General features: G+C 39.7%; 6 protein-coding genes across 6 annotated transcripts; 2 read left to right on the top strand and 4 right to left on the bottom strand.

Moving 5' to 3' along the window:
- The first annotated feature begins 717 nt into the window (after window positions 1-717).
- On the top strand, window positions 718-5,095 carry LOC113130414 (nuclear factor 7, ovary-like). Its single transcript, XM_026307029.1, has one exon. It carries the CDS (start codon window positions 1,004-1,006, stop codon window positions 2,396-2,398), a length of 1,395 nt encoding a protein of 464 aa, XP_026162814.1. The 5' UTR covers window positions 718-1,003; the 3' UTR covers window positions 2,399-5,095.
- Window positions 5,096-7,135: 2,040 nt separating this feature from the next.
- LOC117152653 (protein ATP6V1FNB) lies at window positions 7,136-8,366 on the top strand. The gene is made up of 4 exons (XM_033325198.1): window positions 7,136-7,311; window positions 7,411-7,585; window positions 8,001-8,103; window positions 8,248-8,366. Exons 1-4 carry the CDS (start codon window positions 7,136-7,138, stop codon window positions 8,364-8,366), a joined length of 573 nt encoding a protein of 190 aa, XP_033181089.1.
- On the bottom strand, window positions 7,672-11,538 carry c1qb (complement component 1, q subcomponent, B chain). Its single transcript, XM_026307037.1, has 5 exons — window positions 11,427-11,538; window positions 10,663-10,831; window positions 10,073-10,304; window positions 9,653-9,770; window positions 7,672-9,369 (listed from the first exon to the last, which is right to left on the bottom strand). The coding sequence occupies exons 1-5, from the start codon at window positions 11,427-11,429 to the stop codon at window positions 9,160-9,162; spliced, it is 732 nt and encodes a 243-aa protein (XP_026162822.1). The 5' UTR covers window positions 11,430-11,538; the 3' UTR covers window positions 7,672-9,159.
- A 3,157-nt stretch (window positions 11,539-14,695) lies between these two features.
- Window positions 14,696-17,562, bottom strand: LOC113129800 (complement C1q subcomponent subunit C-like). Its single transcript, XM_026305915.1, has 7 exons — window positions 17,371-17,562; window positions 17,055-17,167; window positions 16,907-16,969; window positions 16,019-16,181; window positions 15,594-15,734; window positions 15,192-15,318; window positions 14,696-14,981 (listed from the first exon to the last, which is right to left on the bottom strand). Exons 2-7 carry the CDS (start codon window positions 17,155-17,157, stop codon window positions 14,826-14,828), a joined length of 753 nt encoding a protein of 250 aa, XP_026161700.1. The 5' UTR covers window positions 17,158-17,167; window positions 17,371-17,562; the 3' UTR covers window positions 14,696-14,825.
- Window positions 17,563-18,698: 1,136 nt separating this feature from the next.
- On the bottom strand, window positions 18,699-22,098 carry c1qa (complement component 1, q subcomponent, A chain). Its single transcript, XM_026305914.1, has 7 exons — window positions 21,946-22,098; window positions 20,875-21,048; window positions 20,508-20,684; window positions 19,809-19,885; window positions 19,373-19,489; window positions 19,157-19,240; window positions 18,699-18,977 (listed from the first exon to the last, which is right to left on the bottom strand). Exons 2-7 carry the CDS (start codon window positions 21,035-21,037, stop codon window positions 18,837-18,839), a joined length of 759 nt encoding a protein of 252 aa, XP_026161699.1. The 5' UTR covers window positions 21,038-21,048; window positions 21,946-22,098; the 3' UTR covers window positions 18,699-18,836.
- Window positions 22,099-24,083: 1,985 nt separating this feature from the next.
- LOC113129795 (zinc-binding protein A33-like) lies at window positions 24,084-26,486 on the bottom strand. The gene has a single exon (XM_026305910.1). The coding sequence runs from the start codon at window positions 26,205-26,207 to the stop codon at window positions 24,813-24,815; it is 1,395 nt and encodes a 464-aa protein (XP_026161695.1). The 5' UTR covers window positions 26,208-26,486; the 3' UTR covers window positions 24,084-24,812.
- Between the last annotated feature and the right edge of the window lie 1,462 nt (window positions 26,487-27,948).

Below are 27,948 nucleotides of genomic sequence, written 5' to 3'. Positions count from 1 at the left end.
CACATTAAAGTGTGGTTAAATTTGAGGACGACGCTTAAATCGCTGGTTAGCTTTCTGGATGTTTGATTATGGCAAAACTAGATATAGCCATACATACAGTACTTATACATGATAAAATAGCTTTGTAATTTATACTGCTCTGGTTTTCACACCATATGTGCAATCATCTATAACAAGAAGATCAAGGTTACCTCCTACACTCACGGATTTCAAACTAATAGTTTGCGCTACTTACTTGTTAAATACTGACACCGCAGGAAAAAGACTAAAATATAAAACAAGAAAATCTGTGTCCATAGCACAAGCCTTTGGACCAGCTGCAATATCAAGAATTACTTTACTGTACTGTCTGGCAGAATTAATACCTGCCTCATTAAGCTTGTTTTGGTTTTTAAGTCACATGCTGTATGGTTCAGTTTACAAAACACACAAGCTCTGACATACCCGATGTACACTACAGCACCAAACACAACACGACCTTCAAGGTCTGACTCATTAAGTTTGTATTAAATACGATAAATACAATATTCATGTCGTTAAAACTGTCACTACCTTGTGTCATTCTCTATTGTTCTGCCTAGTTAATGACTAGTCCATTAGACAATCTAGCACATTATGGGAGCAATCAGAAACTCTTTGAAATCAAAAAACACACCGCTGGTCTGACAAAGCCCTAGCTATATGTTAAAGCTCCGCCCATTCTGCCTCATCCAGGCAAACCAGAAAACAAAGTGTGTCATTTTATCTCTGAGATAACGCAAACATAAAGACAGCAAATTTCAACTTCAGACTAAAACCACAACTTCAACTAAGGAGAGAACATTTAGAAGAGAAAATACTGGAATACTGCTCTTTCCACCTACCAACACTGAATTTCAACATTGCAAAGGTCAACACTCAAAGTGAAAGTAAGTCTTAAGAATCTTTGTCTCTCACAGAGCAGGAAGCGGAGCTACAACCGATTGTTTTCTCTGTAGGGTTTCAGCTTTACTCGGGAAGAAAAATGCCTTTGGAGTCTGAAAAGGAACTTTCCTGTCCTGTGTGTCATGACATTTTTAGAGACCCTGTGTTCCTGTCATGTACCCACAGCTTCTGTAAAGACTGCCTGCATAAATGGTGGACAGAGAAACAAATACAAGAGTGCCCAGTTTGCAAGAAAATATCTCCACAATGTGATCCACCCAGTAACTTAGTTTTAAAGAACCTGTGTGAGGCTTTGTTAATGCAGAGAGCTCAGCCAGCTTTGTCAGGGTCTGAGGATCTCTGCAGTCTGCATTCTGAGAAACTCAGACTCTTCTGTCTAGACCATCAGCAGCCAGTGTGTGTTGTCTGTAGAGATTCAAAAACTCACAACAACCACAAATTTAGACCCATCAATGAAGCTGCACAGGATCACAGAGAGGAGATCCTGAGGTCCCTGAAGCCCTTACAGGGGAAACTGAAGCTCTTTGAACAAGCTAAAGGAAACTGTGATCAAACAGCAGAACACATTAAGGTCCAGGCTCGACAGACAGAGAAACAGATTAAGGAGCAGTTTCAGAAGCTTCACCAGTTTCTACAAGAGGAAGAGGAGGCCAGGATCACTGCTCTGAGGGAGGATGAGGGGCAGAAGAGTCAGATGATGAAGGACAAGATTGAGGCTCTGAGCAGAGAGGTAACAGCTCTTTCAGACACAATCAGAGCCACAGAGGAGGAGCTAAGAGCTGAAGACATCTCATTCCTGCAGAACTACAAGGCTGCAGTAAGAAGAGTCCAGCATCGCCCCCTGCTGGATGATCCACAGCTGGTCTCAGGAGCTCTGATAGATGTGGCCAAACACCTGGGCAACCTGACCTTCAACATCTGGAACAAGATGAAGGAGGTGGTCTCCTACACTCCTGTGATTCTGGATCCAAACACTGCTCATCCATATCTCATCCTGTCTGAAGATCTGACCACTGTGAGATGTGGACAGAAGCAGAAGCTTCCAGATAATCCAGAAAGGTTTGATTATCATCCTATTGTCCTGGGCTCTGAGGGTTTTATCTCAGGGACTCACATCTGGGTTGTTGAAGTTGGAAATAGTACAGACTGGAAAGTTGGTGTGTTATCAGAATCTTCCCAGAGGAAGGGAGAATCACAATCAGGATTTTGGCGCATTGGGTTCTATAAAGAGCAATACTCGGTTCGCTTCCTTCCAGAATTCTCTACCGCTCTCTTTTTGGAGAAGAAACTCAAGAGGATTAAAGTTCAGCTGGACTGGGACAAGGGGAAACTGTCATTCTCTGATCCTGATACCAACACACACATACACACCTTCACAAACACCTTCACTGATAGGCTCTTTCCATACATTAGCAACCTGAATAAAATCCCACTCAAAATGTTACCAGTGAAGTCAATAAACTTGGAGAAATGATGGTACAAAACAATCAGAAAAATTTAGGGATGTGAATTCCAAGAGATTTTTGTAATCAATAATTGGACATATTATCTACCTAAATTTGGTTAATTAAAAAAAAAGGAAAAAGAAAAAAAGAATGACATCAGTATCATTATTTATTTCTTAATGATTAATGCCTCTGAATTTATTGTTCTGTCTGTCCACACATACAGTATATACATATAAGTGAGATTTCTGACATACCAAATTAACTATGTCCCTGTGCAGCTTTGTTGTGGACAGCAAAGTGGATTCAATGTGTTTGCGCACTGAGATAAATGTAAACCATTTGTATAGATATGAGTATACAGGGCCCTTAAGTATCAGTTGGAAATTATTTTTATTTATTTTGGAATTATTTTATTTTTAGAGTTATTGTTTTGCATTTACTTGCAATATATTAGCGTTTCCTCGCAGAAAGATTTGCATTGTGTCCATTATATTCGCTTTACTGAGCCCTTGATCGCAGCACGCAGGACACTTCCGTCACATTTTGAATGGTAGCCACTGAGGGCCACTTCCAGCTAAGCTGGCTGGTATGAAAACAAATATATGATTAAAGAAAGACAAAGCCAGTTTAAAGTCAATCTGCAATCTCAGTATTAAACTACATTTTTATCTTGTTGAAATGAAGGGAGCAGGCAAATTAGCCTACCCGTACGAACAAGCAATGGGTTGTAACGGGATGCATTTAGCAAGTGGCTAATTACATTATTAATGTAGTGTTAGTAGTGTAGTGCACGCAATGCAAATCTTTTTGCAAGACACCGCAGAAGTATTGAGTGAACGCAAAACAAAGTCTAAAAAATAATTTCCACTTGATATTTAAAGGGCTCCATAGATTCCTCTCTGTATTAAACTTATTACAGTATGTGCATTGTACTTAGAAACAAGATATATTTTCAACTAAATTTAATTACAGTCCTTTTTCATCAGCTAAATTTTTACATCAATAAAACACGAATATATATTTCTGGAAAACATGGCATGGTTTTTCTAAATTCATATCAGACCCAGATTTAAATCCATATTCTTAGCTCTGGTAAATGCCGTCAACCACTGGACAACATTCAACATCTGGAACAAGAAGAAGGAGGTGGTCTCCTACACGCCTATGATTCTGGATCCAAACACTGCTCATCCACATCTCATTCTTCTTGTAACAACCCTGAGAGGATCACTATCTGCCACTCTGACTTGGGCTCTGAGCACTTCAACACAGCTAGGACATTGAGGTTGGAGACAAAGTTTGGAAAACTGGGTACTTCAGCAAAGCCTGGTCATATGAAGGAATAGCAGGTTACAAAAATATATACAGAGCACGCTTCCCAGCACCCCCCATAACTGTTAACCAAGTAAAGAAAAAGCTCCAGAGAATCAGAGCTCATCTGCACTTGGAAAACGCAAAACTGACTTCTTCAAATCTAACATTCACACATTGTCATACACACGTTCACCGATAGTTTGTTCCTGTACATTAAAACTTAGAATAAACTCCTACTGAAGATGTTGCCAAAATACTGCATGTCAGGGGTCATGATGCATGCTAGCATTGTGATTTTTTTCCTAATATGTTTGAAATAAATTTGTTCTTAATACAATGAAGGAAAGATGCTGAGATTGACTAAAATTTTAGCACATATAACAGGATTTCTACAATTCAAAACTTTAAGACAATCCAAAGACCGTGGAGTATGCAATTCAGTGCCTTTTACACTGTCATACCAGGATCAGGGGCCTCTTCATAAGTAAAGGTTATACACTTTACTAAGTTACAAAAACTATTAAGTCAGACAAAACTATGCCAAAGTGAGCCAAAAAAGTCCACAGACAGACTTAAAAGACAACAAAGAGATACAAAATGACCAGAAGACACTCAAATGCCCCAAATGAAGCAAAACGACTAAAAAAGGTACTCAAAACTACCACAAAAATTCAAAGACATATCTAATTCATCCATCCCTGGACCCAAACACCAGAGGCATAAAAATTATAGATAGAATAAACAATAACTGTGTTTAGTTAAACGTAAGAAATGCCAATGTCTATGGCTATGGTGTTTACAGCATGAAAGTTTTTAGTGAATTCAATTTATGATTTTCTGACAGTGCTTTTAAGGGCATAATTATATATTTTAAGGCTGCAGATACTCTAATTATAGATAAACTATGAGAAATCAGTCAGACTCCACTTTTGCCGTGTTTAGCAGTAAAATAAAATTAGGACTCAGACAAATGTCATAAGTTACTAACTTTCAGAGACTGAATTACACGTTGAAACACACACAAAGACATTAATAAAACATCCTCCTACCTTGTTTACAACGCAGAGAGAAGCCACCAGATGTGTTAGTTTGAACATCCCTACAGGGAAAACAAAGAGGGAAAGATTAACGCTACACTAATAACGGTGCGCCCATTTAGCGTTAGCTTAGCTAGCGGGAAACGTTAGCTACTCCCGCATAAAATCAGTTTAAAACTGCGAAAAGCGATGTCAGGCCTCAACAAAAAACACATACAACAAAAGACAGGCGCAATATAAAAAAATACACCATCAGAGAGCGTTTATACTGTACATAATACCAGTAAAACGCAGTAAATAAACAGCGTTTCTCTCACCTTCTTAACGTTTTAAAATATTTCGCACCACGCGCTCAAGAGTACCCGCCGACCCCTCGACCATGACAGCATTACGTCACCGGGACAGGAAATGACGCGCCTGGACAAAATAAAGGTCTGTCCTGAAGTTGTACTATAGGACACTTGGTGATATTAAAATGTGAATTTTATTATTATAACTTCATTTTTTGTAGATGTGTAAAAAATATAATATTTTGTTGTTATTGCATTCCTTGATAGTTTTATATATAATTTTGAAAATAAACTGTGAATAAATAAATAAATAATATTACATATCTAATACACTGTTCGCAGGTTATACAATGATTTTAATAACATTTCTGGTGAAATACAAATGAAATAGAATAGGTTACTTATATACAGTGTACAGTGTATTTGGAAGGGTTGTGGAATTTTAACAACACATTCTTATAAATAATAAAGAACCAAGAAATTACTTAGTGTTGTATCTATACAGAAACACTTTGCTGATAACTAATGTTCAAACAGGCCTGCAGAGGAAAAAAAGGAAAGGCAGTGGCAATTGTCTTACTTTGGTTCAGAGTTGCATGGATTTCCATAAAAGTAACTTCAAATATTCAGCTGTCATCTCTCTCCAGAGCTCCCCTCAGTGTTTCTCCTCCAGATCACCCGCACCTCTCCGGTCAGCTGCCACTCTACAGGTTTCTACCCTGACAAAGGCAGAAGCAGCTGCAAACCAGAGTGAGACCTCAGGACTGGTGGACATCACAGCTTAATTACAGAGACAAACTGATCCACAGACACTTCAGAAAGAGGAATGAATTAAATCATTAATCATCATCAACAGTGGACAGTGTGAACAGGCTGCTATGGAAGCAAAACATATTGTACTGTTTTTCCACTGAACTGAGAATCAAAAGGTGTATTTCCAACACATCACTGTGTTATACCTCACCTGATCCCAGAGTCAGCTAGTATAATTTCCCTTTATTTGGTTTAACTACATCGCTTGCAGTGGAGTAGCCATCTTTAGATGAGGGAAGTGTTTCTCTTTTTTTCTGGTATCTCCCAACATGATAACAGTGAGTCTTACCAGGATACCAGTTAGCTTCAGTATTAAAACAAACATATGAGATTTATGAATAAAGAAATAGTAAATTGACATGTTGTCCAACCATGTTGGTATAACTGCCACCTTACTGGTACATAGTGGGACAAGAAGAGTGTGTATGTGTGTGTTTGTCTCATGTTTCCCTGTGTTACATCGTGCTACCTGAGCCACAGCTCATTTCCACGCTGAGCATCTGATCCTGCACAGCTCTGCATCAGGCACAGGTAAAATGAAGACATTTTGAATTTGATAATATTCTAATTAATTAACATGATTTCTGAAATGCAGCATCCCTCGCATCTATTAATAATGTTAAAGGACCACTGGATTTTCAATGCCAAATTCAGTTGTTTTTGTTTGTTTATACTCATTTATTTCAGCCTTGTAATACATTAGTTTTCATTTATGGAGCTGTTTTTGATGTACACTAAATCGGCCCCTTTTTTTGGATGTTTTTTTACATCTGTGAAAAAGAAATCCAAATTTAATATGAATAATGTTCTTTCTTTTTTTGTAAACCATTATAGATAATGTTTGTATGAATATTTTGTAGTGTTCTATGACCAAATTTTGGATTATTTAGAACAAGTTGTCCAACCTAAACAATGAAATATACAATTTGTTATCTAATTAAACTGAGCCACAAAATTTCATATCAAACTGCTGCTGTTACATTTCTTTCCATTAGAAAGAGCATTTAAGTATTTTTTCTCCTCTCAATTTGCATTTGTTTTTTTGTGATATCCTCAGTGTTAGTAAAACAAGGTTGTTAGGTACTGGACCAGAAAGTTACTGCCCTCAGCCACAAAGTAGTTTAGCCCATAAAACCATGAAATATCAAGATTTGTTTTGCATTAGTGATACTGTTCCTTGTTAAAAGAGCAGCATCCAACAGTGCTTGTGTAAGTTGTTTTTGTTTAAAGTTTGTTAAATGAACTCTATGAAGATGTCAATTAATGTAAAACTGAGTCAAAATGTTTTGCTAAACTCATCTGGTAGGACATGCGATCCCTGCTGACAACTCAGAGTCAGAACTGCTACCGGGAGCAGATCCAGAAGGAGATGTTGACACGTTTGACCTGGAAGAGCCGCTACATGCAGGTTTATCCATCCTGCTGCAACACTCAGAATCACAGCAGGGAGCCCAACAAGCTGCCCCAGCTGCCCGCTGACCCCAGGTGAGCTGCTCGACTGTGCTCACACTTAACCCATCATCAGAAGGTTTAACTACATGTACCATACTCAAACTAACTTTGAGTTTATGTTGCACCCACCAGGGCTGCCCTGCCTCCTGTGACCAGGACACCAGAGGAGCAGAGCAGCCATTTTCCTCCTCCTCTCACTCCTCCTCTGCTGTCTGTGGAAGGGGAGGGGCAGATGAATGTGGCCCCTCTCATGAGGCCAGTTTCTCCACAGACCAGAAAGTCTCTCTATCAGGACTCATCTCATCATGTAGGAATTACTGTGACAGCTTGGTTTAAAATGTCCCAGTCACTGTTCATTTAGCAGAATTGTACAGTAGATCATAGAAACCTGAATTGTATTCCAGATTTAGAGTTTATTTATTGTAACTTGGAATGAAAACCTTCACTACCCAGCAATACTGTTCATAGCACACGTGTCTTTAGTTTGTTGCAGTTTATAAAAACCATGAAAAACAAATAGGACTGGGCTAAGATTTAACTTGCAGCCAAAATGTAAACAAAGCTAATAATGCAAATGCTTCTATTGCAAATGAAATTTAGCTGACATTTAAACTATCACATGCAGCCATGAAAGATTATGGTCTCTATTTTTTGGCTAATGTATGTATGAAGAATATGCATGACATATTTGAGCATGACTGTAAGCAAGATGTCCTGTGCAGGGGAAAGGGCGCAGTTTGTACCTGCAGAGACGTGGTCAAATTAGACCTGAGGACAAGTTTGACTTTCCTCTGCTCTCGTCCTGGGAGTACGGCTGGAGGCTGGGTAAGACAGAGACACACACCAGTCTAGACAAGAACTCAGACTGAGGAAGGCCTCATGTCTGTCTGCAGCCACCATTACTCTGCATGGCCTGTTTGTACTAAAAGAGCTTTTATCCAGATTAATGGTGTCTGCCTGGATTCACAGGTGACTACACTCTGGATTACAGAACTCCAGTTCGCGCTAGGTCATCGGTGGTGAAGAACACCTTTTATGCAAGAAATGGCGTATTCAGTAGCTCATCAGCTACTGACACATTGGGCTGAAGTTCAACCATCGCACACCAGACTGTTTCTTAATGGGTTTACAGCAGCTGGTAGGCTTTCATGGGATAAACACCATTCCTATCTGACACATTCAAATTTAGCTTCATTGGCCAATAATGCCAGAAAATTCTCCAATGCTTCTTCAACTCATGTGATTTTGGGATTTGGTGGTATTATAGATCATTTTGGGATAATTACAAATTGCTAATGTTTGGTTATGAAATATGGACTTTTAGGTTTGCTATAACAAAATAAAGCAGTGCATCTCTTGGGACTCTACATTAAAATGACTGTTTTAAATCTTTACATTATTAATAATTTAGTGTTTTGACATCCTCCTGCACAAAAACACCAAACAGTAGAGCCATGACTGGTCAGATATTACTAATTTGAAAGCACATCAGATATTAATGACAGGGATAGAAGGTCTGCTAACAGATAAATCCATCCAGAAATCCTTTACTTCATCTAACAGTTTGTTTACCCCCCACACCATTGTAAGGTTAAATGTTGAACAACCTGATGGATAATTAATGAACCCATTTCAACTCTAACACACCTGATACCTCAGTCTTTTTAAACATTGAGCCATAAAGGAAATACTAGACACTACAAGACTAAATATCTTGTTTCTAATCAGTAATAAAAGTTCCATTATGTGTGCAATCTAATCTCTTGTGCAATCAATCACAAGGAGTTTGCAATTTTAATTTTCATTTAAAAAGGGCAGAAATTGTGAAGATACTGCAAAAAGAAAAAGGCATTGATCTCTGGATCTCCAGAAACTGGAGATTTAAGCAGTGGGAAAGAGCAGGAAGCCGGTGAAGGTGTGGCTGGTGATGCCCTGACTAGTCACAATGTTGTTAAACTTGATCAACTGCAGTGAGACCATGTCTCCGACCTCCAACTCCAGGATCGCTGAGCCAGACGTGACCAGGAAACCTTCAGACATGTCACACAGCGTCATGTGAGGTTCATTGCTCTTCATCAGCCTCAGGCACACCTGGATGAACATATACATAGACTCAGCAGCAAAAATAACCACAGTAATGATGCATATTTTGTATATACAGGGAGTCAAAGAAAATTTTACTAGGTACAGTGAAGAAGTGTAGAAAACTCTAGAGAACCACAGACTTATTTAGAGTAGGGGTCACCAACCCTAGTCTTTAAGATCTATTACCCTGCTTATCAGTATTTATATCATGTATGTTTGTACATGGACAGAAAAAGAAGAGATCACAATCTGTGTTTAGATAAAGTATGAACCAACTGTTCAGACTCACTCTGCTCTTCGCTGACATGTGATAACTGAAGAAATAGACGCCTTTGATATCACATGTAAATGTTCCATTGCTCAGCGATTCTCCTCGAATCTGAGGAGCCAGGTTCTCCAAAATATGTCTGAGAGAAATGCAAAATCATTTCAGTTTTTATTGAATTTTAGAGATATATCATTAAATCTTTGATGAAAAGGCTGTTTTGTTCGTTTGTACCAGGCGTTTGATAGATTTTAATGACATTACAAACAGGCTTGAATTCTGGTTCAGACATTGATCTTTCATGGAGAAATATAATTATTTTACAGAGTCTGCATCAGAAATTAATCAGAGCCTTCTAGTAGTGTGAGTAGGGCCCTAGTGAGCCATGAGCTTGGTCCTGATAACAGGTGATAATGACAGCATCTATCTGGCTGCAGCACTGACCTGTCAAAGTTGATGTCAGTGTTGATCTCTGGTGGATATGGTATCATCAGCAGGTAGGAAAAGAAGGGTTTCTGCTGGTTGGCAGGGTTGAAGGATGTTCCCTTTTGCCCTGGTTGGCCTTGATCTCCAGGAGGTCCTGACTCACCTACATCCCCTTTCAGTCCAGGCCGTCCAGGGGGTCCCCGTAACCCTGGCAAACCTTTCTGGCCCCTGACAGGCTGAGCAGACTCACCTGCTCATACAAAGAAAAAGGCTGCCACAAAGCTGTTTTGTGAACTACAGTACTATGAACAGCAGCTGTGAGGAGCCTATACAGGTAGAAATGCAGAATAAACTGTCCTAAATTATATGTGCCTTTTCCTTAACAGCAGTAGCTCAGCTTAGAAATATAGATTTTCCTACTTAAACATGAACTGAACCTGAAGGAGGATAAAATGACCAGAAATCAAGATAAATCAATACCTCCTTAGTCACTTTGTTACAGACTTCATTTACATTTTCTCATTAAAAAATAGTGAGAAGAAGGGAAGGAAAATGTGAATGCAACATGTGATATATATCTCATGTCTTCATGTCTGGTATGAGCTCACCAGGGTCTCCCTTCTCTCCTTTAGGACCATCTTTGCCATAGTCCCCATGGGTGCCTGGAATCCCAGGAATCCCTGGGGTTCCCCCACCGCAGGGCATCTGTGTGATGACTGGGTCGACATGAGCCAACAGCAGCAAAACTGCAGTACTGGAGCAGAGCCACTGGGGGGCCTGGACACAAAAATTTCCAGACAACCCACAAAAAATGTGAAATAAAGTTAAGTACTGTTACCACTGCTATTTACCACACTGATATAAACAGGTGGTGCTAAATTACACCTCAACCAAATGTAAAATTTTTTCTAATACTTTTTTTAAACTGATGTTCAACAAAGAAAGAAAAACAAAGTACTGACATTTTGGATGTACAGTACTGTAAAATATAGTACAGGGTTTTTGTCTCACAGCAGCAACTTAATTCTATGAAGTGTAATAGAGCAGTGCACTGTAATGAATGTTTTTCTCATTCTCCATAAATCACATACTGTATACAATCTCAATGAAAAAATATCACAGATTTAAATTCAAGACAAAGACACTAAAGTGTGTGCAGTTCAAATTAAGACAGTGCAGACACCCTGTCCTGGACAACAGGTCTCAGTAATTCTTTCCTACGTTTAAAGTCCAACATGCTGAAAGGAATTTAGATTTGACAAGAAATGAATCCTACATTTGTCTAAGTGGCTTTCTCTCTTGCACTCCCTCTGACAGACACATGCAGCTTTTTCTTTGCCTGTCCTCAGGTTTTGGAGTATAGATGTCTCACCATTTGCAGGTAATGCAGTCTGTGGTCCTGTGGTGGCGTGAAAAGCTGACGAAGAGTGGAGGCGAAGAACCGTCCTGCTTCACAGTGACAGCAGCAGCTCAGTCAGAAAAAACTAGGAAGTGAACGTGTTAAAAAGAGGATCATACATCAGTCTTTTTTTTCTTTTTTTTTTTTAGAAGACTCACTTGCTCACTGAGCAACACAGAAAAGAGTTTTATAACCTAACCTTAAAAGTAGCCAGTGACTTTATTTGTACTGCAGTAAATATAGCAGTGCACAGTATTTACCACTGAAATGCAATGAAGTGGGTTTAAAAAAAAAAAAAAAAAAAAGAGACTAAATATATTTACCTGCAAATTGGACATAAGTACATTACTTCAGTACCATAGTTCATTTCTACCATTAGAATTCCTACATGATATATTTCAATGCACATTTTATTTTACCACCCTCCCTATTTGTCTTGTTTCTTCTTCATTGTGCATATTTAAATCTATATACACACTTGACCTTAGAGTTCAATGCCTTTTTCTTTTCACATTTATCTGACAAAGTAGATGTAGGAGATGAGAGGTAGTGAAACTGTTGAACATTAGGTCACGTAAAAGTGATGAAGAAATATGGACAAACATTTTAAATAAAAAATTTCTTTTTTCGCTGAACTTCCTGTTGTTCCTTCAAATTTTTACTGGCAGAGTCCTGCTGAAGTTCAAGACCTCAGTCTGGATGTATGTATCTGTTTAGGTTCTGTGTATCTAGCAACAAACAGCTGATGTTTAATTATTACACCCAGTGAAATATGCTAGTTTGTCATTTTCTGATCCTCTTTTTTTATTTCTTCCATTTGGTTCCTGTTTTTAATCATTTCTCATTGTATGTTCAGATCAACAATATGAAGATGTTTGTCTACCTGCACAATGTTAGGGTCATTTCTGGTGCTGCTTCTAGTGTAAATTAATGCAATCAACTATTTTGGGTCATCACTGTGATGCCTTATGTCCAGCTTATCCCTGTGACCCTAAATAAGAATACAGTTCATTCAGACCCCGTTCACTTTTTTCTATTTTCTGTTCAGTCTTGTTTGAACTCAATCTACACTCAGTACCATAATGACAAAATGAAACCGGAGTTTTAAGAATCTTTGTAAATTTAATCAAAAAGTTAAAACTGAAATATCACACTTACATAAGTATTCAGAGCCTTTACACAGGACTTAGTTGAAGCACCTTTAACAACAATTAGAGCCTCAGGTCTTTTTAAGTACGACACAACAAGCTTTGCACACCTGGTTTGGAGGATCTTCTGCCCTTTGTCTTTGAAAATCTGCTCCAGCTCAGTCAGGTTGGATGGGGACTGTCAGTGGACAGACATTTTCAGGTCTCTCCAGAGATGGTGGACAGTGTTCAAGTCAGGGCTCTGGCTGGACTGCTCTTTAACATTTACAGATTGGTCCATAAGACACTCCTGTGTTGTCTTGGCTGTGTACTCAGGGTCATTGTCATGTTGGAAGGTAAATATTCGGCCTAGTCTGAGGTCCTGAGCCCTGGTGAACAGGTTTTCATTGAAGATATCTATGTACTTTGCTCCATTTAGCTTTCCCTCAACCCTGACCAGTCTCCAAGTCCCTGCTGCTGATGCTGCCACCACCATGCTTCACTGTTGGGATGGTATTAGGCAGCTGACGATGTTTAGAATTGAGGCCAAACATTTCAGTCTTGGTTTCATCAGACCAGTAAACTTGTTCCTCATAATCTGAGAGCCCTTCAGGTGCTTGTTTGTGCTCAGTTTGGCCGGTGACCAGGTCTTGGAAGTCCTGTTGTGACAAACCATTTGAGTATTATGGTGGCCGCTGTGCTCCTGAGAAGCTTCAGTGCAGTAGGAATTTATTTTGCAGCCTTCCCCAGCTCTGTGCCAATCAACAATCCTGTCTCTGAGCTCTTCAGGCAGCTCCTTTGACCTCATGTCTTGGTCTGATGTGCATTACCAGCTGTGAGAGTGTGTGTCTTTCCAAATCATGTCCAATCAATGTAATATGCCACAGGTGGAGTCCAATCAAGGTGTAACGCATCTCAGCAAAGATCAGGAGAAATGGGAGGTGCCAGAGCTAATTTTCATGTGTTGGAGTCTGAATACTTATGTTTGTTGTTATGTTGTGTATGTTGATATTTTACTTTTTACTTTTTAATAAATGTACAAACATTCCTAAAATTCTGTTTTCACTTTGTCATTATGGGGCACTGAGTGTAGATTAATAAACAAAAAAGATTTTAGACAATTGTAGTATCAGATGACACATAGCAAAACTGAATAAAGTGAAGGAGGTCTGAATATTCCTATTTAGGGTCCCAGGGATCTGCTGGAGCCTATCCCAGCTCTCTCTGGGTGAAAGGCAGGGGTCCACCCTGGACAGGTCCCCAGTCCATCACAGGGCCACATAGAGACAAACAACCTCACACACTCACACTCACTCCTATGGGCAATTTAGAGTCACCAATCAACCTGACATACATGTTTTTGGACTGTGGGAGGAAACCAGAGTACCTGGAGAAAACCCACACAAGCACAGGGAGAACATGCAGACTCCACACAGAAAGGCCCCTGATGGGTTTCAAACCAGGAACCTTCTTGCTGTGAGGCAACAGTGCTAACCACCAATCCACTGTTGTACCATGTTATGTGCTTAATATTTGTATGCAGTATATGATTGTATGTATTTTAAATACAGTAATTATCTCACTGTACAGTGGAAGTTAACATCTTTAAATGTTAATGTACACAGGCTTTTTTGTAACAGTACAAGACGCATTCATATTATGTTAAAGCTGTTTTACTATACAAACAATTAGGCTTAGTTTTCTTTGAATGATTTAATAAATAAAATACTCCTCAAAACTCCTGTTTTCTGATCAGTCTGACAGAGAATTAAAAACATGACCCATTCACATCGGAGAAAATTAGATTTTTTTAAAGCTCTTTATTATTGGTTTTTGAAGTCAAACTATGGATTCACTGGCAGACAGAAGAGGTCAAATTAACAGAGTTGGATCTGATATGTTCAAAATGTAAATTGTACATATTCAATAATAATGAGAAAACTAAATAAAACACGTTCTTTAAGGATTAAACCTGTTTGCAAAGGAAATAAACACCAAATCACTAGTGAAGACATGACTTAGTGCATTATGAACACACTGATTCATGTAAACTACATACATTTTAGTACCAGGGTGTTTTTGTTAGGATGGTGCCTGATTGATATTCCATTTTTAAATCAGAGAAATGTGAAAAAGAAAAAGCTGAAAAGGTCAGTATGGAGGAAAGGAATGCTTCATTTGTCCTGTAGTTCCAGCCTTGCAGTGTTCCTGTGAATGATTTAGTAAAGGCGAGAGAAAGACTGCCTTATATTTCCAGTCCTGTGTGTTGGTAAGGGCGAAGCAGGAAGCCAGAGAAGATGCTGTAACCGCTTGGTTTTCCTCTCATCCCTCTGTACTCTTTAGTCTCCAGCCAAACCTCCTGATCCCTTGACAGGTAGACTGCCAGGCTGCCTGAAGTCACCTGGAATCAGTACATCAAAATTTTATTCACTCATGTACTTCAGTTAGAGGTTCTGTGAAGCCTGTCGTTTGTGGACATGTTGATCCCCACTGTTTGTTTTTTTTTTTGGTTTGTTTTATTTCTTCACTGATTCATTCTGATGGATTCTTCAGCCTCATTTAGTGGCACATTGACTGATAATCAATCAGTGGTGTTGTGTTCTGCTTGTACCTGTCTCCTCAAGCGGCGATGATCACAGAACGATGTCAGCGGAGTTTGATCCCGCTTCAGTACCACACAGAGTCGGTCCTCTATGGAGGCGTGGAACACAAAGTAGTATATTCCCGGGACCTTACACCTGCAACACAAAAACCTTCAGTCAGTCACTAAAAGACTGGCCCATCTGGAAAAAAGAAATGATTGATTTTGTTCAACAAACCAATCAGGGAACTGTCCTGTTTTAAGCTGTAGCCTGATTGAGCCAGTTACCGGCTGGAGCTTATGATCATGGTCCTCAGATGATGAATCCCTCTGACTTTGATGATCCCTTAATTTCTCTTGTATGAGGTTGGACTGAGACTGAGACTGAGACATTAGCCTGAACTCATTCAAGACAGCAGGTGGTTTTCTCACCTGAAACGTCCTGTTTGGACGTTGTAGTCATTGTTGATGTTGGTTATGACGGTCGTGAACCGAATGACGCTGGCTTTGTCCGGGTATTCGTTGGTTCCTCTGGCCACACTGAAGGCTGCTTTCTGCTGGACTCCAACAGCCCTGCCACAGCCACAGACACAAGACAATGTGAGTCTAATGGAGCTCAGAGGAAAAGTGAACCGTGGGCACTGGACTTTGTTTAATTAAATCCCAGTAATTTAACAATTTGCACCATGTAATCACTGATAGTACCTGGAATGGTAGGGTATTAAAGCTCTAGTCTTTGGGTTTTATAAGCATGTTATTGTCTTGAATTTACAGAAGTACTCTACTGCAGCACCCATGTCTCTGTCACCCACATCAGATCACCTGTGCTTTGATCAGTGGTTTGTCTGATTACATACCTGAAATCTCCTGTTTCTCCTGGAGGTCCAGCAGGACCTGCGGGCCCTGGTTTCCCTGGCATCCCTGGTTCTCCACTCTGACCACGTTTACCAGAAAATCCCATCAGACCCATCTCCCCCTTTTCTCCTTTCTGGGGGCTGAGGCTCCCGTGCCACTTTGCTCCTGTAGACACCAACAACAGGCTGCTCATCGCACATGATAACCAACACTGAGCTGCTGTGTCTGACAAAATATTCATTTTCTTTGCGTCTTATCTGACTGTAGCATAAAAATATCTTATGTCTGTGTTGTAAGTAAGAACATGGTTAGTTTAGCTTAGCTCAGCTTAGCATATAGAGCAGACACTGTGAAGGACAGCTAACTGGATCCTGTCCATATTTCACTAAATTCAGAAAAACTACCTCCTTCAAAAACAGCACAAAAGTTATAATTAGAGGTTTAAATCACGTAACTTTAAAAAATACTGAATCCTGACTGTAATGTCTCTTTCTTCTTCTTTCTGTATTTAAAGACATTTATATACAAGAGATTTTTAATCTGAAGATTTACTGAAGTAAATAAAAAAGACCTAATTTGTTAAAATGTCAAGTCATAAATAAATGGCAGAAGATTCTGCATGTTTGCAGATTCATGGTGCAAAATCAAGACAGTTCCCTGAGTTATTTGAGTTTTGCATCAGAAATGATGGCACAGCAGTTTGAATATGTCTTGAAGATACGAGCCAAAGCACTCAGCTGTGTAATTCTTGTAACAGGTAAAATGCTGTGTTTAAAGTGAGTGTTGGGTTTTGCTGGAACATAATACAATTACCCAACTGGAGCTCATATGTGTTTGTAGCTGACCTGACATGATTTTCAGACCTAACCAACTCTGTGGCTGGTTGTTACCTGGATCTCCTTTCTGTCCTTTGACTCCATCACGTCCGTCTTTGCCAGGCATCCCAGGAATACCTGAGAACAGATAGTCAGATCAACAAAAACAAAATAAACAACACACACACCTTGACTTGTATGAGCAAGAATGCACATACTGTACCTGGTATACCAGGCATCCCTGTTGCTGGGCAAGTCTCCATGGCAACCAGTTGTACAGTCAATGACAACAGGGTGCAAATCACAAAAAAACACTGATGGAGCATGATGGAGCACCTAACAGCGAGGAGAGGACGTGGAGAACAAGATGACACAAGGAGGAAAGAAGCAAGTGCTGAGCACCAATTGTCAAAAACTGACACAACCTGAATTTGATCTCTCAAATGTCAAAATCAAAAAAATCTCTTTCACCAAAACATTGATAAACACTAATCAACCCAAAGATGAAAAAAGGTTTAAAAGAAAGGTATAACACTCACCTGAGAGAACAGACGAAGAAATAAAACCCGCTGCGGTGAGTTCAAAACAAACTGAAGTTAAGCTCCGAGTCCTGCAGCAGCTAGAGGAGGAAGCTCACACAAAACCAAAGATTCAGCAGCTTTTATGCCGGAAATTATTTTTCTGAGCCAACTGGTGGAGTTCTGCAATTTTGGGAGGTTAGAGTGAGGGAATAAAGAAGCATGTTCTGAAACAAAGGAGAAGTTTGTCAGCCTTTTCTGAGCTTTGGGTTCATATTCAGACTCAACAACGCACGTGATGACAACGCTCACCAGCAAGTCGTCAAAACGCAACTAAACAAAGTTTCCCATGTGGTCAGAAATATGTGGACTAATTTGTGATTTTAGGACCTGGCTGCAAAGATTCTGCCCCATTAGTGATGTTCAGGCCTGATGTTTGAGGTTCTTCCATGAGCTGTTGAATGGGGTTGAGGTCAGGGTTCAAGTTCTTCCACACCAAACAGGAACCTGGGTGGAGTTGGAAGCACATTGTCGGGGGTTCCACGTACTTTAGCAATGTCATGTGCTTTAAGAAAATGTTTGACATTCTATGTTTTACTCCAATTAAAAGACCAAAATCTATAGTAAATGTGTGACTGTGCAGCCAAAGCTTTACACTTTAAACCAGCATAGACTGAAGCCAATAGAGAACCAGTAATTCAGACCATGAGTCTTAATCCATTGCCAAATGATACCAAACAAACAGGAACTAAAATTTACTAAAAACTAAAAATGTTTTCACTTCAGTAGGAACCAGTGGGCTAATGCAACAGTTAGAATAGAGAAGTCAGAAACTATAAAAAGGTGGATTAGCATTGATTTTGGCCTTTTCATGGATTCATTCAGGACCTTTAACTCATGACAGGGTGTGTAGGTCCAAGGCAGGTTTTAGCAATTTAACATTTTTTTCAAAACACACACACACACACACACACACACACACACACACACACACACACACACACAACACATAAAACAATAGATGGAACAGGTCGCTGTAGTATGAGCCAAGAGCATAAAACCAAAATTGAATCACTTCGGAAACTTTCAGAGGGTTCACATAAAGGTGGGAAAATAAATAGGAATCAGCTTTACAGAGGGCTGTAATGTAGTTTGTACTGTGAATGTGTTGTGTTGTTCTCCGTCTTTCCCCTCTAGAGAAGACGGGTATCAGTTTTTTGTGTGACCTACGATGCCATGAACACCAACATCAGTCACTGTTACTAAAATTTGTGTAATGAAGCTATACAAAAACACCCATTCAAACATAAACTTGCTGAATAATAAACTTTAATTTTGTTTAGCATTTATGGGCAGTGTCACCATCGAGTGCTTACATGAGTCAGTATGAAAACAAGCAGTCAGGTGAAAAGTTTCCAGCGTGTTCAAATGCAAACCAAACAGTATCAGACATTTTCAGTGTGTATGACTGAACTTTATTCTGGGATTCAGAAGATTAAGAAGCCGTTGAAAATGATCAGTTTTTCTTGGGTGTCTCGCGTGGTAGGGTCTGTCTGCTGGTCCTTAAAGGACACGAGCCAAACCCTGTGTCCGGCCTCCAGCTCTAAGACCACACCTCCTGATAGCACCTGAAACATAACACAGCCAGTCACATCATGAAATAACTTGTCATAACTGCTACAGATACAGAGGCTTTGTAACTTAAACAGTAAAACTTCTGTTTCTATTGTTCTTCTGGGGACAGTCTGAGTGACAGATGTTCCCTCCTGACATGTCTGTGTCTCTGTGGTGGAGCAGTGACACCTACCTGATCATAGTTCCTGTTGTAATCACAAAATGCCGGCTTTTGGTCGATCGGAGCATCAGTCTCTATCCTCAGACACATGCTGACCTGCAGACATGCAGCACAACTGTAATGCACTATGATATGGAGCTGTAAATATCTCAGCATATGGTGACATAACCTTCTACCCAAACATGTATGATAAAGTTCAGAAAATGGTCAGCACTTATTGTGTGTTACCTTAGCCATGGAGTGGAAGTTGAAGTAATAAACACCAGGTACTCTGCAGGTGAATTGACCTGTGGCTATGTTAAAGTCCCCAGGTTTGTTGACCACAGCTTTCTGGTAGGTTACTTTCTGAAAGAACAGTTAAGAGCTAAGTTAAACAATAATAATATGAGAAAAAGACAAAAAAGGTTAAACACTGGGTGACATTTTTCATTTGTTGCTATATGTTCCCTTACAAGTTTAATATGAACAGCTTTTGTTGACTGTGACATCTGTGGATTATCCACATTAACAATACTGATATCTTAAAAGCTGAGAGAGAACTAAGACTATCTGCACACCTATTGCCAAAATGCAATGGTTTTTTTTCTTTCATAGCAGCAGACATCAAAGAAAGAAAATCTAATTTCAGGTTTGTAAAACATATGCAACAGATGACACACTGAACCTCATTGTATCTGGGATAACTGGTGTCAGTCCTCATCACTGAGAAGGCTGATCGGGCCTGTTCAAAAGAATATTGTCCTGCAAGCATGCGCGCGCACACACACACACACACACACACACACACACACACACACACACACACACAAAGAAAAGTGCAACAGATTTATTACAGTATATACAATACATCACTAATCTGTCTGTAACTACATAGAGTCTGTCTGAATATTGTCATTACCTGACTATGAAGGCCTTTAAACTCACTATATGTTCATTGTGTTGTGTTTCTAGGCTCTGGGAAACTTTTACATATATTAAACCATTATGATTAAAAATGCATCATACAAAGAGTATTAATTGACCCTGTTTGCAGTTGGACACAATCTATTTAACAGTTTTATATTTCTATTATAAAGGAGGTCTGGGGGGAAAAAGGTTTTTTTGGGCATAAAGGATTTTTTTTGTTGTAATACTGCGGGTGGCGACTGGGACACACAGAACTTTATTTTAACAGCTAAATGCGGCTAGTTCCGGTAAACAACCTCCTGTTTTGCCTTTTTCTTCATTTCATTACTGTAGGATCTGGAGCAGTTTTATTCACAACGAGGTTCTGCTTTATTGTCAGTCCCGTCAGGTATTTTGCATTGTGTTGAGTTTAACGTTGCATATATTGTAAGGTGTAGCGTCAAAGGTCGTTCGTTACCACTCTCAAAGCTCCTGCCATCAGGTCCGGGTGGACCAGATATCCCTGGTTGACCTGGTGCTCCCAGATCACCACGGAAACCTTTAGCGCCCATGACTCCTTGCATGCCCCGATCCCCCATCTCCCCCTTCAACATCAGAAGGACGGCTGCATCCACTGGACCGTCAGACGTTGCAACTGGAAACAAACAGCAGTGGTTAAAATAAATTATATTTCAGTGCTAATATGAAACCTGTGTCTTACTACCAAAGGATGGAGCTTATTTCCAATAGAGAAGGTAATATGAATAACATGCCCTCTTACTTTTTGAAGTCCTGTTTTTGGCATCTTTCAAAAGAGCAGTGTCTAATCACAGGCAGATTTTTACCTGGCTCTCCTTTCTGTCCCTTCTCTCCAGGCAATCCGTCTCTGCCCGAGGTTCCTGATATACCTGCCTGGCCATCAACTCCTCTACATTGAACATCACAGTGGCTGGTTGTCACAAGAAAGGCCACACCCAGCAGAACCGCCAGCCCATAATAACCCCCCATGGTCCACAACACTGGAGTAAACAATTAAAAACATTTTTAAAATGAATAAAAAACCATTTGTCCTTGACATTGAGATCATGTCGTCTGTGTTTCGTCCTGGGCTTGTTCTACAATGAATAAATAATGAATCTACGCTCATTCCAGTGTCTCCACACGTTTAAATACAACTACTCAACAGCAGCTTAAATCCAACAGAACTATATTTCTTGCAGTGTGGGGGATGTTTTAAAAACAGTAAAATACATCCACAGTTTGGGAAAATAAAGTTAAAATAACAGCAGACACTGATTAAAACATAACACTGAGCACTTTGTAAAAAATTAGTCATGTAAAATTTAAGAAAGATTTTAAGAGTAAAGGATGAAATCCCAGGTTACAGTTTTGTTATATTATGTAAGCAATGACATAATATGATTTAATCAAATGTGTCAGTATAACGGACCATCTCTCTGCTGCGTCTCTGTAAGATGTTTTACATGGAAAGTAACTGAGATTATTGTCTGTCTAAAGTGAGGAAAATCAAACCCTCATGGGAAAATCTGAGGCAAGTTCATTAGTACCAGACATGAGAGAGTAAAGATTGAAAAAAGACACGTGGAGCTGACAGACCAACAGCATCTAACACTTTAAATCTTAAAATCTAATCTAAATAAATCTCAAGTGCACTGAGTAACTGATCATTTATTATTTTAAGTGAATTTCTATGAAAAACAACTTGAAGCTTGAAACTTGCTTCATAATGAATCTTTACTTAACTTTAACTTCAGGTTGTGCAATGTTTGAATTGTGATTTTTGTCAAATACTGTTCTAATGTAAACAGCATAAACACCTACTGAACAAAACTATCTCTCTTTCTATCAGCAGCATTTCAGTACATTTGCACGTTGGGAGATGTTGTTGTACTCACCAGCCGAGTTTTCTTTCCGTCCAGTAGAAATTTTGAGCTGCAATTAAAAGACGGGATTTCCTCTTTTCCTCAGAAAAAAACACTGAAACAGCCTCCCTGACTTTTTCACACATGCAAGCGGAGCAGAAAATCTGTGAGGAAGTGAAAGTTGTAATCTGACAGGTTTCCAGTTGAAGGTCTTCACTGTGATACTTTAGACTGATCCGTAGTAGATCATCAAGTTACTCTATTGTCAGTCTTCTCTCTCAGTGACCACAGCGTATGTTGGAAACTGGAGTTTGCCTTTCTGGCAATTCTACTATGGCTGCATACGGTTAATAAAACCAAACCTTGCCTGAGAATCACTGTATTTTAAAGTTTTCTTCAGTATCAAAGTCATTTATTAACAGTTATCAGCACATCCAGAGACAGAAACTGTTTCACCATAGTTAAATTTCCAAACTTTAAATAAATACAGGTCAATGAATGGGTCTAACTATTTATTCCTGATGATGTGGTTGCTTGGTCAGCCATTTTTTATAGTTTAAAAAAGTACTTCCCTGTCTGGAATCAGACCCTCATTTAATTATTGACACTTCCTATATACAGCAATAAACACTCAGCAAAATAAAAGTGGCCATCAGTCATCTTCATTTAGCATCATCTCTGACAGAGCTAATAAACAGAAATGTGTCAGTCTGCACATTGCATTGTGGGAATATTAGCAGCATAGATGTCAGTGGGCAATGGACACTACTTTCTTTCTATTGTGGGCACAATATACGTTTATATACTCACAATGCAGCCAGTGACACTCAATGATAGTAAATACCGATAGAACTACTTGAAAAGCAAAAGGTGTTAGCAGCACAATGCACCCAAGCATCCACTAAAGGAAGAGTAGGGTTGAGCTTCTCACTGTCATGTCTCAAATACAGAACATTTTATTGTTTACAAAACTGATTAGCAAGACAAAGGAGAGAAAAACAAAATGTGTGAAGAAAGAAATAGGAACAAAAAGAAGATGACAGCCAAAAACAACAATATAATACGAACAAATAAGATGAACAATAATTTACAGCTTCCAGCAATAATAGCGTGAGTGCAAACCACAAACTATCCTAAAGACTTTGTGAGACAGCACCATCTAAATCACACCTGAGGTTTTTAGGCCTGTTCAGACAAATGACAGGGTTTGGGGCACCATCAAGTGGTCACATGGAGCAATGACACTAGACAAACTATGCAAAAGACTGAAAATAGACATTTACTCGCAAGAGGCAATAATGAGATACAGTCAAAATGTCTCCTGTGTACACAGGCTTAATAAGGACTGCACTGATTACCTTTTATTATCATTTACATTTTTATTTTATTAATTACCCTTTTGATTGAAACTTTTCATTACATTACATTCTTACACAATTTTTGCTGCTTGTCACTTAAGTTATAATCTTAACGTAAGTGTCGTTTTGTTCAACCTAAAAGGTTCAAATTCTAAGTGTCATCTGTTTGAGTTGAATGAAACTATAGATGCTGTGTGCAGGGTTACTGTAGCGGTCACCACATTAAATGTAGGACTTTATAAGACCTTTGAAATGCCACACAGAAAGAAGTTTCTACATTTTCATGGTCATACAGGTCAAACAATGAAGGAAAACCAATAGGAACAACAAAGCTCCAATTTAAAAAGTTTAAAAGTCACATTTATAACACAAGTCCCTGTAAGTCCCTGAGTGAAATCCCTCCCAGCAGCCCAAGCTGTGGATAACAGGAACATAATCAACCCTTCATTCAAAGCAGCAGCATGAGATGGACCGATGGATAAAATAAATTAAAAACAAAACAAAAACAACAAGTAATTAAGTTAGTTTTTGTTTTAGTTAAACTGAGCTGTGCCTAGCATCCGCAGTGTTGGCTTCAGGCTGGAGGGGCCTCACTCAAACATCACTAAAAGGACTAAAAATATGTATTGGATTAAAAATGAAGTTGTCTATGGCAGACAAGAAGTCCTGAAGTTACCCTGTGTGTTGGAAATGTTCACTTATTTGTGGCAGGAGATGAAATGTGGCAGCTCTGCAAAACTATTATTATAAATCCTCCACGTTTCACAAAAAACACTGAGCAGACTGATGATAATGACTTTAAATAGTATTTAAATTATTTTATTACACCAGTCTACAGTGCATTCATCTGGCAGACACGTTTGTGATAAACATTCATCCTTTCAAAAGATTAAAATCCAAATGTAAAAGAAATGAAATAAGATGCAGCTTTAGAATTGATGTTATCTACTGTCTGTTCTGCAGCGTGCCAGAGGCAGTCTGATAGTGGCACAGAGCAGTGACTGTTTTTGGTCCTTGAACCCAACACAACCTGAGACTCACTGACCAGAAAACAAGTGCCACTCTATTACCACGTATGCTTATGTTCAGTTGTCCACATACTTTTGGACGTGAGGTGTAAGAGCAAACAGTACTGAGTGTAAAAGGTGTATATTAATTAAACTGCAACTCACCAATGACGCATACATATTAAAAACCCTGGGTTACATGAGGAAATAAAAACAGACTATGGTTAAAACAGCACATCATGAGCCACACATACTTTAAAATAACAATAAATGAAATAATCTGACACTGACAAACTAACAGAGAAGTCTTCCCAGTCCTGCAGCTCTATGGAGCTTTTAGACACCTTTGAGCTTATTGTTTTGGTTTTGTGGATTTAGTGCAGAAACATCAGCAGCAGGCCTCTTTTTTTCAGTAAACAAGCCCCAGTAAACCCAGTAAACCTGCTCAGCACCAAACGCTAACTGAAACATTGTGTTTATTCAAAATGTTATTGCATCTCAGTGTCTAAACTTCGCAATAGTCATTCAGATTGAGCTATTCTCTTCTAACAGACACCTTTTCGTGTAATATCTTCAGTGGGGTTTCATTCAAAGTACCTATGCATGGAAACAGCTTGTCATTGAAAGTGTGTGTGAAGGTGTGTATGTGTGTGTTAGTATCAGGGTCAAGGAATGACAGTTTCCCTCTGTTCCAGTCCAGATTCACTCTGATCCTCTGGAGCTTCTTCTTCACTCGGACAACAATGGGAGGTTCTCCTAACAAGCGTGCCATGTATTTACCGTTGTAGAACTCTATCTGCCAGAACCCAGATTTTATGCGTCCCTTCTTCTCAACAGACTCTTCTGCTACACCAACAAACCAGGCTGTGTTGTCTCCAACTTCAACATCCCAACTGTAAGTTCCTGAGTAAAATCCCTCCCAGCCTCGGACAGAGCGATGATAGTCGATCCGCTCTGGGTTTTCAGGAAGCTGCTGCCTGTCTCCATGTCTCACACTGGTCAGATCTTCAGACAGGATAAATTCTGCATTGGCAGTGTTTGGATCCAGAATCACAGGAGTGTAGGAGACTAATGCCTTCATCTTGTTCCAGATGTTGAAGGTCAGGTTGCCCAGGTGTTTGGCCACATCTATCAGAGCTCCTAAGACCAACTGTGGATCATCCAGCAGGGGGCGATGCTGGACTCTTCTTACTGCAGCCTTGTAGTTCTGCAGGAATGAGATGTCTTCAGCTCTCAGCTCCTCCTCTGTGGCTCTGATTGTGTCTGAAAGAGCTGTTATCTCTCTGCTCAGAGCCTCAATCTTCTCCTTCATCATCTGACTCTTCTGCTCCTCTTCCTCCCTCAGAGCAGTGATCCTGGCCTCCTCTTCCTCTTGTAGAAACTGGTGAAGCTCCTTAAACTGCTCCTTAATCTGTTTCTCTGTCTGTCGAGCCTGGACCTTAATGTGTCCTGCTGTTTGATCACAGTTTCCTTTAGCTTGTTCAAAGAGCTTCAGTTTCCCCTCTAAGGGCTCCAGGGACTTCAGGAGCTCCTTTTTATGTTCAAGTGCCAGTTCATGGATGGGTCTGAATCTGTGGTTACTGTGAGTTTTTGAATCTCTACAGACGAGACACACTGGCTGCTGATGGTCCAGACAGAAGAGTTTGAGTTTCTCAGAGTGCAGACCACAAAGGTCCTCAGACCCTCCTGAAGCTTTCTGGTCTCTCTCCAGTAAAAAGGCCTCACACAGGTTCTTCAAAGCCAGATTACGAGGTGGATCACTTCTTGAAGATCTCCTCTTACAAACAGGGCACTCCTGTGCAGATTTGCCTTTCCACCATGTTTGCAGACAGTCTTTACAGAAGCTGTGGCTGCATGACAGAACAACTGGATCTTTAAAGATGTCCTGGCAGATCGGACAGGAGAAATCCTCTTCAGATCGGAAAGCCATTTTCTCTCAGTAGTGCAGTTGAAAGGCTGAATGTTAAACAGGAAGTCTGTTGCTCCACTCCCTCGTCTGGAAAATTCCTGGAAGTTGCATTCACTTTTAGCTGGTTTCTCCCCTCTAAGTCTGGAAATACAGTCAGCAGTGGGTTAACAGTTTTTCCTGCTGTAGCTTTCCTCCCTCAGGGGAAGTTGTGGGTCTAGTCTGAACGAGATTATTGTTTCTCTCAGTGTGAGCGTCGCTGCCTGGTGGGGGAACAGCTGTCTGCTTCCTGGTTTGTTTCAGGTGAACTGGAGGTGGAGCTTCATCAGGCAACCTCTGACATTTAGCTGTACACTCATGAAGAGCAGCAATAAAACACCAGCTCTTATTCTTTTAATATGCAGCCAGACTTCAATGCGTTTGCTTGACTGAAACATGGACATATAAATGTATGTTTATGATAAAATTTGCACACTACTACAACATACAACCTGAACATCTACACATCTGCTTTAGTTTAAAACTAATCTGCCTTCAGTTTAAAAAAAAAAACAAAACACACATCTCAACGATATGTTTTACAACGTGTCTCGACAGCAATCATACATTTCAAAAAGACAAGCTAATATTGTTTGCAGCTAAAGTTATTAAGTTAAGATCTGTGTATAGTGGATAACAAAATACCCCTGCAAAATAAGTGCCACTTTAAAAAACACTAGATAATTGTCAACAAGTTCCTTGGTAGCCTGTGACTAGAAATCAAATGTAGTTACATCAGCTGAGAAGAACTAGAAAGTGTTTGTCAATGAAGTCAATGAAACTGCTTCAGATTGGTTTCACTCCACCCGTAGCCAAATAGGCTCGTTAGGTAAATTGGGTCTAACGACTCTCACCCAACCTGGAGGATAAATTTATGAAAATGAAATCTTTTTCTCACCCATCAGTACGTCTCAGTGACACTCCAAAGGTTTGCTTGTGTGAACAATCATCAAGTGTGTTCATTCATGTTCACATTTCTTGATGGAGAGAGAAAAGGGCATATTGGGTGAGGAAGAAGTAGGAATCAGACAGGTTTGGATGAAATCTATTACTTTGGTACACACAACTTGAGACTTGGGTGAAAAGTGCACCCTTGAGAACCTTGGATTGGAAGAGAAGCAGTGAAACCCGGCCTGTAGTTTTTAACAAGATGGATTTAGGGTTGGGAGGCACAGGGCAAATGGTGATGAGCAGTTACAGCAAGTTACAGTACACACCCTCAGTCAGAGGAGATCCATTGTGGTTGTGTGGTAATCTCTGTTACCTTGTTAGGTAAGAAACACACAAGCCGGGAGAAACGTGGCAGGTGGAGTGGGTGGAGGGTAGGGGAGATTCATGAAGGTGGAAAACAAATTTCTGGTGTCAACAGCAGAGCTGAACTAAGAGAGACAAGCTCAGAAAATTCTGGTCTGTCAAATTTCCACTTGTATCCACATCAACATGTGACTGGCTACCAAAGATAGGGGTGTAATCAACTTTGTTGACAGCAGACTAAAAATGAAAAGGAAGTATAAGACAGTGAATACTGCTGTTAGGACAGATTATTAATACTACATTTCCTTTACAGAGGTGAGATTTCAGTTTGCTTTCAGGAAACATGATGCATGGAAAGGAAGACGATAGTAAGTAACCGAGACAGGAAAGGTTGTTTGGTACGTCAGTGGCTTTGCTTAGTGGACACACACTTTTACAGGAATGACGTCTTTAACACAAGGAGGTCAGTATT

This window comes from Mastacembelus armatus, chromosome 5 (genome assembly GCF_900324485.2).
Source record: "Mastacembelus armatus chromosome 5, fMasArm1.2, whole genome shotgun sequence".
In the NCBI taxonomy this organism is placed as follows: domain Eukaryota; kingdom Metazoa; phylum Chordata; class Actinopteri; order Synbranchiformes; family Mastacembelidae; genus Mastacembelus; species Mastacembelus armatus.
Note: the sequence above shows the minus strand (reverse complement) of the source record. Positions and strands in the feature narration are given on the sequence as shown.

Excerpts from the sequence above, each read along its gene's own strand:
- LOC113129795 (XM_026305910.1), bottom strand. The coding sequence starts at position 26,207 with ATGGCTTTCCGATCTGAAGAGGATTTCTCCTGTCCGATCTGCCAGGAC.
- LOC117152653 (XM_033325198.1), top strand. The coding sequence starts at position 7,136 with ATGCGATCCCTGCTGACAACTCAGAGTCAGAACTGCTACCGGGAGCAG. Across the intron at positions 7,586-8,000 it reads ATCAGGACTCATCTCATCAT|GGGAAAGGGCGCAGTTTGTA; the intron begins GTAGGAATTACT and ends TGTCCTGTGCAG. Across the intron at positions 8,104-8,247 it reads GGAGTACGGCTGGAGGCTGG|GTGACTACACTCTGGATTAC; the intron begins GTAAGACAGAGA and ends CTGGATTCACAG.
- LOC113129800 (XM_026305915.1), bottom strand. The coding sequence starts at position 17,157 with ATGCTCCATCAGTGTTTTTTTGTGATTTGCACCCTGTTGTCATTGACT. Across the intron at positions 16,182-16,906 it reads AGGACAGAAAGGAGATCCAG|GAGCAAAGTGGCACGGGAGC; the intron begins GTAACAACCAGC and ends TGGTGTCTACAG. Across the intron at positions 14,982-15,191 it reads ATCGCCGCTTGAGGAGACAG|GTGACTTCAGGCAGCCTGGC; the intron begins GTACAAGCAGAA and ends TACTGATTCCAG.
- c1qa (XM_026305914.1), bottom strand. The coding sequence starts at position 21,037 with ATGGGGGGTTATTATGGGCTGGCGGTTCTGCTGGGTGTGGCCTTTCTT. Across the intron at positions 19,490-19,808 it reads GTTATCCCAGATACAATGAG|AAAGTAACCTACCAGAAAGC; the intron begins GTTCAGTGTGTC and ends CTGTTCTTTCAG. Across the intron at positions 18,978-19,156 it reads ACAACAGGAACTATGATCAG|GTGCTATCAGGAGGTGTGGT; the intron begins GTAGGTGTCACT and ends GTTATGTTTCAG.
- LOC113130414 (XM_026307029.1), top strand. The coding sequence starts at position 1,004 with ATGCCTTTGGAGTCTGAAAAGGAACTTTCCTGTCCTGTGTGTCATGAC.
- c1qb (XM_026307037.1), bottom strand. Across the intron at positions 10,305-10,662 it reads AGGAGAGAAGGGAGACCCTG|GTGAGTCTGCTCAGCCTGTC; the intron begins GTGAGCTCATAC and ends TTGTATGAGCAG. Across the intron at positions 9,771-10,072 it reads ACTGACATCAACTTTGACAG|ACATATTTTGGAGAACCTGG; the intron begins GTCAGTGCTGCA and ends CATTTCTCTCAG.